Source organism: Sarcophilus harrisii, chromosome 2 (assembly GCF_902635505.1).
Source record: "Sarcophilus harrisii chromosome 2, mSarHar1.11, whole genome shotgun sequence".
NCBI classification, from domain to species: Eukaryota; Metazoa; Chordata; class Mammalia; order Dasyuromorphia; family Dasyuridae; genus Sarcophilus; species Sarcophilus harrisii.
This window is the reverse complement of record NC_045427.1, coordinates 45,034,220-45,043,263: the sequence shown is the minus strand read 5'-3', so window position 1 is coordinate 45,043,263 and position 9,044 is coordinate 45,034,220. Positions and strand designations below refer to the sequence as shown.

The 9,044-nt window shown below is 46.1% G+C and overlaps 1 protein-coding gene across 1 annotated transcript; it reads left to right on the top strand.

Annotated features, from left to right (window-relative positions):
• Positions 1–4,929: 4,929 nt before the first annotated feature.
• On the top strand, positions 4,930–8,183 carry MC1R (melanocortin 1 receptor). The gene has a single exon (XM_031950105.1). It carries the CDS (start codon positions 6,255–6,257, stop codon positions 7,203–7,205), a length of 951 nt encoding a protein of 316 aa, XP_031805965.1. The 5' UTR covers positions 4,930–6,254; the 3' UTR covers positions 7,206–8,183.
• The last annotated feature ends 861 nt before the right edge of the window (positions 8,184–9,044 follow it).

Genomic DNA, 9,044 nt, shown 5'->3' with positions numbered 1-9,044 from the left:
GAAAAAACTTGCTTTGATGATTAATTTTAAAATAAAAGAGAGTGGGATACAAATAAATGAGGCAGCATTGGAACTAGCATATTAAATTAAAAAATAATGATAAAACAGCTAACATTGACATCACGTCTTAAGGTTTGCAAACCACTTTGCAGATAGCTCAAATCTTAGAAATGTTGCTCTAAAAAACCAGCTATGGATGATAGAGATTTGTGGTTTGATATGCAGTGCTCTTTTTTTCTTCTTAGGGGCACCTAGGTGGCAAAGTGGATAGAGCACTGAGCCTGGAATCAGGAAGACCAGAGTTCAAATCTAGCCTCAGACACTAGCTGTGTGACCCTGGGCAAGTCATGCAATCTCTAACTGCCTCAGTTTCCTCATCTGCAAAAGGGGATAATAGCACCCACCTCACAGGGTTTGTTGTGAGGATCAAATGAGATGATATTTGTAAAGTGCTTAGTACAGTGCCTGGCACATAATGGGCACTTAGTAAATGCTTATTCCTTTCCCCTTCCCTCTTTGTATAAGGAAATGTTCATGTTTGTTGATTTCTGTAAAGTTCATAACAATAAAATGAAGAATAAAGAAGTGCTCCTACTTGAGGTCTTTTGGGCTTTGAATAGAGCTATTTTATCTGAGGCTGTTGAGTTGATAAAAAAAGACCTCACCGATCTCTCCAGTGAGCTATCAGAAGAAAATCTTAGAGGTGAGAGGGGCCTTATAAAAACAGGTCATTTAGTACATCTTTTCTTATAGATAATAAAACAGCAGTTCATGAAAAAGTCCAAGTTCACATAGTTACTGGCAGGGCAGAAACTAGTCTTAATCTCCCAAATTTGAGGCTAATACTCATTCCATTTCTCCAAGGAGACAAAAAAAGCAGAGAATAAATTTATTTCCATCTGAATGTAAACTCTTGGAGGGTACAGGCTGTTTTTGCCTTTCCTTATATTCATTCCCAGGGCTTATCGCATCTGGTCCCATAAAGAGCCACTTAATAAATGTTTATTGATTGATTAATATTGGGACTCCAAGAAAGCTGAGATTAATGACTGGACAGACTGGAAATAACCTGACTCCAGTACAAAACCTTAATATGCTGCTAATGGAGTTTGAAAAATCAATTCTTTTTCTTAGTTTATTTTACTGTTCTAGAACTCCAAAGAGCCATGTATTCTATATGCTTGAGAAACTAGGAGTAAATTGGCCCAGGAGTGTTCTGCCATTCCAAGTGGAGATAATCTTAATGTAACATCTCCCCACAGAGGAGGGCTTCATTAGTGTAGTTTGGTAGAGGAATCAGAGTGGATTGTTTGAGGAGGATTCAAGTTGGGGGAGCACTAAAAAGAGATGGGGAGAGCCATCTGCCCGGTAGCCACTTCTCTGCTCCCCATCTGGATCAGCACCCTAAAGATGGTCTTCCAGAATCCAGGCCCCAGAGGAAGTTCATTTACTTAAGCTTTGGAACTCCCACCCTAGGTCTGAGCCACATCGACAGGTGATTGAAAAAGTACAAAATTGCCTCGCCACTGTCTCTAGTCAGACCAGGCTCCATATTCCAATCCAAGAAACACTTGGGTCACCTTCTGTGACCCATGTGTGTAGTAATCCCTTCCCCTCCTCCCACCTCCCGCTCTGAGCACAAGAGCCAAATCACTACTGCTTTGGTTTACCAAAAGGATTATTGGCTGCCCGTGTCCTCTTGTAAAATGTAGGCTCCCTGAGGGCAAACTCTCATCCCCATTTTTTCTCATGCACAAGCATTCCCCAATGCCTGAGATAGAGAACTTAAATGAAATGTTTTCTCATTCATTCATTCATTCGTGACAGGAAACATAACATGACCAATTGGAAGTGGTCTGAAGTGTATCATCAAAAATAGACGATATGGAGAGGAAAAAATGAGTCAGTTATGTAGCAACAACGGGAGCCAACCAATGGGGCATCCGCTGTTCTGTTGCCATTTCTGAACTCTCAGCAGGTTGAGGGGTGAATTCGCCCTTTGTGAATTTATGGGAGAGCATGAATGAAAGTCTTAGGGGCCAATCTGGCCTAGTTAGGTTACTATCTGCCTTGTGGGGAAGAATGACCATATCCAAATCCACTGGAGTATTAGAAATGACTCATTGAGTAGATCATAGCCATTCTTTTTTTGGTTATTTCACTACTCGGGGAATGCATTGCCACTGAGCGGGGCCCAGAGCAAAAAGAGATCTGACGGTACCTCTGGTGAAAGACTTGGTGAGAAAGAGATGAAGCTTTGGACTGCGATTATCTGTGAATTCCCCTTACATGTGTCTTCATGTGCCCATGGCCTTCAGTAGTCCTCACCAAGAACCACATTTATCCTAATGACAATTGATACAGTGTGGGTGCCCCAAGGGAAGATTACCCTGTCTTAGTTGCCCACTGGCAAGGGTCTCGCCAGGAAGAAGCTGCGGTCAGCTTTCTGCCAAAGGTTGTCCTATTCTCACGCTCTTTGAAGTCTCTGTGTGTTGGTGGGTGGGGAGTATCTGTGTCAAAGACCTCATTTATGGATTGAAAATATCACTGAAACTCGGGGACAGCTCCTTTCTGCGGTGGTCAGACAAGAAAGCCCAAAGAGGGAGCCCATTGGTCCTGATTCTGCATCATATCCCAAAGACAAAGAATGGTTTGAGTTATTACTGTGCCGTTATTACTGGTCTAAACCTTTAGGGATAGGAGTCTCTGAAGCTCCCTATTGCCAAGGAAAGTGACAAACATAAGGAGGGATTGTCTAAGTCAGGGGCCTCAGCTTCTACTGGTACTGATGTCCCATGGCAGGAGAAGTCAGAGGAAGGACTGAGTGAGCTCAAAAGTTCACTTGGACCACCTCCCCCCTCCTCCCACCCTTATTTTTCAGTTGTGGTGCCTTAAATCCAGAACACTAAGGTCATTAGCCTAAGATAACTAATTTGTTTGGTATTCCACAAACTCCCAAGTGCCAGGACATGGGTCCCTTTTACCTAGCTGGGACACCAGCATCTTAGGGGATTAGTGAGTCACGCTACCCTGACGGTGCCTTTTGCCAATTTTTTTTTAAACCAGGAAGAAAGTCAAGAAAGTAGACGAGTTGAAAGATGAGCTAGCCCACCTTTTTCATTTGCAGATGGGAAAGAAAAACACTTACATAGAGCCTACTGTGTGCCAGACATGATACAAAGCCCTTCACAAATACTTCATTTAATCCTCACCACAGCAGATTGATGCTATTACGATCCCCACTTTATACTTGAAGAATCAGGCAGACAGAGATTAAATAGGATACAGGACTGGAATGGCTAATGACTAAATGGAAGGGACATATCTCCACGGGATGGTCCAATACTTCCCTAGATGGGAAAGACTGAGACACATGAGAGACGTGAGATCAGATATTGAATGGGACATCAGTAATTGAGAGTTCCCGAGCTGTGCTTCTGTCTTGTTATAGGACTTGGAGCAAGTTACCTTATCTTTGCCTCAGTTTCTCTTATCTGCAAAACAAACCTAATAACCCCATTTCCTGTAGGAATCAATATAATGATAGATGGGAAGATGATCTGAGCCCTTTGGAAGAAAAACAAACAGTATCCAAATCCATGCTATTTGTAGCCATGGACATGGTAGTAGGGGTAATTCCCTGTCATCACACTACCCTGCCTGTGGGCACTCTCTGATCTGCCATGAATGATTTTCAGTGTAGTGTGCTCAGCTTCTGGCTAACCAATGCTGGAGCCAAGAAGTCTGGATTTGACGTGACTCTTCTGGGGGCCAGTGTGGTCTTGCTGGCCAGTGAAAATGAAAGAATATATAGAAAGTTGCTGCTGTGCTTTGTCCCCAAAAATCCTTGCTTTGGGGAGTAGAAGTCAAAAAGACATATCAGAGAATGTTCCAAATTACTAATGGTCATAAAAATACAAATTAAATCCTTCAGATTAACAAAAATGACAAAGCAGACAGTATTGGAGGGGCTTTAGGAAGCCAGTGTTTTACTGATAAAGCTGGGAACTCTTCTAGAAGACAAATTTGAAGTTCTACTCAGAAAGTAAACTAGACATAACCTTTGACCCAGCAATAAAACCATTAGGAATATTTCCCCAAGGGGATCTCATACATAAAGTAGCCAAGACCTGGAAGGATTGTAGGTGTCTAAGTCCGGCTGAACAAAAGTGGCAAATTAAATGGCATGGAATATAATTGGGCTATCAAAAATGGGAAAGGGGAAGAATTCAGAGTCTCCTGGCAAGATTTGAATGAACCAATAAAATAAGCAGAGCCAGAGCAGTTCACATATGACCACAGCCGTGCAAAGGAGAACAACGCTGAAAAAGCTTCATCAATGACAAATACCATGTCCCATCGGATCTTCAGATGTCTCGGAGACAACAAAACTTTTGTTCAGAGTGAGACGTGAGTTATTGATTTGTTTGACTTGATTTATTTATTATAAGAGAGGATCCTACTGCTGAGAGGAGCAAGGCTGGGGTGGAATCACCGAGAAGTGACAGTGATAGAACAAATGAAAAGACCGGCAATAAAACATTTTTAATAAGAAAAAAAGTGATAGCCACCATCCCACCACTACCAAATGGTACAATAGGGCATGGCAGACCACTTCCAGGCAAACCAATCCAGAAGGCTCTTGTCAGCATGCCCTCCCTAGCTTTGTCTCTCTGAAGAACTCTGGAGTCTGTTGTGAAACATGGGAGACACTGGCACAGGACCGGCCAGCAGAAGGTGCCGTGCTCTGTGAGCAAAGCAGAATTGAGTTAGCTCTTGCAAAGTTAGAGAAGTCACCCCAAATGTTTGAGCTCATGTTGGTCTGCTCAGCCATAGTTGGACCTACTCTAACACCGTAATGTCATTTTGTCCTCCGAGAACAAAGGACAACAACCATTGTTTCAGTGGCATTTTGAATTGCAGGTAAGGATGGCTACTTCCTGTTCATTCTAGCCTAGTATTAAGGTAACAGGCATCTAAGACTTGGGCTACAGATCTCCGATAAATGAGCAGAGCTTTACTGGTTGGGAAAGAAGTGCGAACCAATTATGAGAATAATGGATTGGATCTACAGTTCTTTCTAACCTCTGTACCACTGCTGCCTCATTAAGTGCAATTATGGAACCCTCTCTCCTGGGACTTAAGAAGATAAACAGAAAGGCTCCATACAAACAACCTTTAGGGTTCATAGAATCCTAGTATTGGGAATCCGGGTCTTTGGAAATTATCTGTCCCACACTTGGACCTTCTCTCCATATATACCTGAGAGTTGAGTCTCCTAGCCTTTGCTTAGATACTTCCAGTGCTGGGAAACTTACTCTAACAAAGTAATCCAATTTAATTCCTAAGCACTGTAGGAAAAATGTTCCTAATTGTGAACCTAAATCTATCTTCCTGTAACAAGCCAGTACTTGAACTTTGGCCCTCTCGAGCCCTGCTACTTTGGGTTCTGAGCCCCTGGTGCCGGCGGGCAGTATCTACAGAACATTTATGTAAGGTCTTAAATTTCCTCAGCTCTAACCAGTTTCATAACTAATCATTCTGCTGCACTGGGCATTCCCAGCATGAGCCGCTATCATGTGGTCAATCAGCCTCCTTTGAAGGAGGGGCTCCACACTGTCTTTAAGAAAAGGGGGAGAGAAGAGGCTTCATTCTTCACTGGAACATCAGCTCCGACCCATTTCTCTGGACCGCAACTGCGGCTGGAGCTCCTAAGGGATGCAGAAGCTGTGGAGATGTGGACCTCATGTCCTTCTGGCCCATTTACCCAGCTAAGGAAAAGTGATGAAAGGATCAAGGGGGAAAAAAAGAAACTTCTGTTCCTGTGGAACAAGGCGGATGGCAGAGACTGAGAATTTGGGTTTGTCCAGTCAGGAGACTTGAGACTCTCTGGGTTCTGGAGTCAAGCGGTGAAGAAGGGATGGCGAGGCAGCGTTGCGCGTGGCTCGGATTCTCGCAGCCTCTGGGGGTGCTGATGGAGTTGGTGGGATGGCCTTTGCCAGGTTAGAGAAACACTGAACATGAGGCGGGTCTGGTGGCTGTGATTTTTGTCCGAGACCAAAGGGTAGGAGGGGGGAGGAAGGAAAGACACGTCGGGGATTCCTCTGGGCACTAACTGGCGAGAACAATGAACTGAAGCAGCAAGAGGCAGCTGGTGGACTTGGAGAAATCCCTCCGGGTGAGGAATTGGAAAATTCCAGTTCATCCGTGTTGCTAGTTTCACATTCCCAGCTTCTTGCTCTTAACCCAGAATTATGCCGATGCCGGGTCAACAGAAGCGGCTGTTTAACTCTCTGAACGCCACTTCCCCGGACGCCCTCCACCAGGTGGTCCCCGCCAACCGGACGGACTTCCCGTGCCAGGTGCTCTTTGTGCCCAATGCGCTTTTCCTGACACTGGGGCTGCTGAGCCTGCTGGAGAACATCATGGTGGTGGTGGCCATCACCAAGAACCGCAACCTGCACGCCCCCATGTACTATTTTGTCTGCTGCCTGGCTCTGTCGGACCTTCTGGTGAGTGTCAGCAACCTGCTGGAGACCGTGGTGGTGCTGCTGCTGGAGAGGGGGCTGCTGGCCATCCAGGCGCCCGTGGTGCAGCGGCTAAACAATGTCATTGATGTGTTGATCTGTGGTTCCATGATGTCCTCCATTTCCTTCCTAGGAGCCATCGCCGTGGACCGCTACATCAGTATCTTCTATGCCCTGCGCTACCGCAGCATCGTCACGCCCTGCCGGGCCCAGGGGGTGCTCGCCGGCATCTGGGTGTCCAGTGCCCTGTCGGGCACCCTCTTCATCTCCTACTACAACCACGTGGCGGTCCTGCTCTGCCTTATCGGCTTCTTCTTGTCCATGCTGGGGCTCATGGTGGTCCTCTACATCCACATGTTCATCCGGGCATGCCAGCACGCCAGGAGGATCACGCGGCTGCACAAGAGATACCCCGTGCACCAGCTGTCGATCCTCAGAGGGGCTGTCACCCTCACCATCCTGCTGGGCATCTTCTTCCTCTGCTGGGCCCCCTTTTTCCTGCACCTCACGCTCATCGTCCTCTGCCCCAAGCATCCCACGTGCAGCTGCTACTTTCAGAACTTCAACCTCTTTCTCATCCTCATCATCTGCAACTCAGTCATTGACCCGCTCATCTACGCCTTCCGCAGCCAGGAGCTCCGCAAGACCCTCAAGGAGGTGATTCTGTGTTCCTGGTGAGGAGCCAGACTGTGCTGTGAACGCTCCCGATGCAGGCGGGGAGAGACCCAATGGGACAGAGGCACGGAATGCGCTTGTGAAGGGCAGCTTCTCAGCTGCAGAGGGGGCCAGACACTCTGGTCAGGGAGCAGAAGCTGCTCTATCCCACGGCGAAGAGGGCCGGGTGGCTAGCCTGGCTTCCAACATCTAAAGGGCCCTTCTGGGAAGGATGCTGAGATGGAGAGAATGTGGGAGAGTGTTCCCAGGATGGAACAAGAACAGAACAATCCCCTGCATCTGATCCATTTTTATCCTCCATTTGAGGGTAAGATTTTAAACCCCATCTCAAAAGTCTTGAAATTCAGGCTATTCCTGGGATGAGTACCTGGAGCTCTGTTCCTTCCCCATCCCCTCGCTGTCATTGCTTCTGTCTACAAAGGATACTGTGGCACCCAGGAGACAGGTTCTGCTGGAAACATGATACAACAACAACCGAAGCCGTGAAAAAGCATTTGGAGTATCCCCACCCCCGCCCCTCCTACCTCTCTCCCCGGGTCCAAGAAATTGGAATCTCACAGGACATGCGGGGGCCAAGGGCAGATGATGGAGAGCTCTAATATCTCAGTTCCACTCCCAACTTGGCCACTGACTCAGTGCCCTGCTGCTGGTCATCCCACTGGCCTGTGTCTGGCTTGACCTGGCTGGATTGGTGATGGCTTACTGAGGTTGTGTGGGAACTGTGGGATTGAGAATGACAATAAACCCAATCTGCTCAGATGCCCTGTCTGACTGGCACTGGGTGGGAGAGGGGAATTTATGCTTGAGCTTCATCATTCCTTGCTGCTCTTTCAAACCACTAAAGGAGAGCTGGGAGAGGGGAAGGTAAACAAGTGATAAATAGACAGGAAGGGAAATGCTAAGAACTGGGCTGAATTTCCCAAATCTTGCCTATCTTAGCCCAGAGTCAGAGTAAAAAGCTTTCTATTGAATGATACGAGGAGAAGGCCCTAGAATATTGATGAAGTCACCTTGGTTAAGCTTACAGTTCTATATTCAGGGAAGGAGATGTCTGGAGACTGAGCAAGCTCCTCCCAGAACCACAGAATTTCAGAACTGGAAGGAATCTTATGAGCCAATCTCTTCATTTGATGTATAAGGTAAACAAAGGCCCAGATGTCACATAAGTAGCAAGCCACAGATGATTCAGGGTCCTTTCCCCTTAAATCTACTGTTTCCTTAGCTGATTTTCTCTGATCACCATCTAGAGGCAGGCAGGGGAAAGGAGGAGCCCACTAGAGAGCAAGGCTAGAAGCTTTGTTCCACAGTGACAGATCCTGGTCCCAAAGTTCCCCATGCTTAGGCTAAGTCTTAGTCTTAAAACCCCAAGAGGCAAAACCCTAGTACCTGGTGGCTTTAAGAGCCGGGACCTGAGCAGAACCTCATTGTAAGAATAAGCTTTAGCCATTCACAGGGTTTTCTCAGCTTTGGTCCAGCTCAGACGACATTATGTATTTATGTATTGGGTGTGTATTGTATTTCACTTTAGTGAAATTTGAGAACTCTGGATTCTAATCCCTGCTGCCACTAACTAGAAGTATGACTTTGAAAATTTCATTTTCCGTTTATGAGGCTCTATGAGCCTGAAATGAGACCTAACTGCAAAATAATAGGGATGAACTAGAATTAGATGATCTCCCAGGTCCTGTCTAAGATCCAGAAATCTATGATTCAATAGTTATATCATCTGAATTTGAAGCCTTTTATGACCATTCTGGACAAGGATGCTAAGAAAGGATGTACAATCTAGTTTATTTCTAGGATAGAAGAGGCAACTACTGTGAGGGAACCATGACATCTGGG

Coding starts and splice junctions, on each gene's coding strand:
- MC1R (XM_031950105.1), top strand. CDS start 6,255: ATGCCGATGCCGGGTCAACAGAAGCGGCTGTTTAACTCTCTGAACGCC.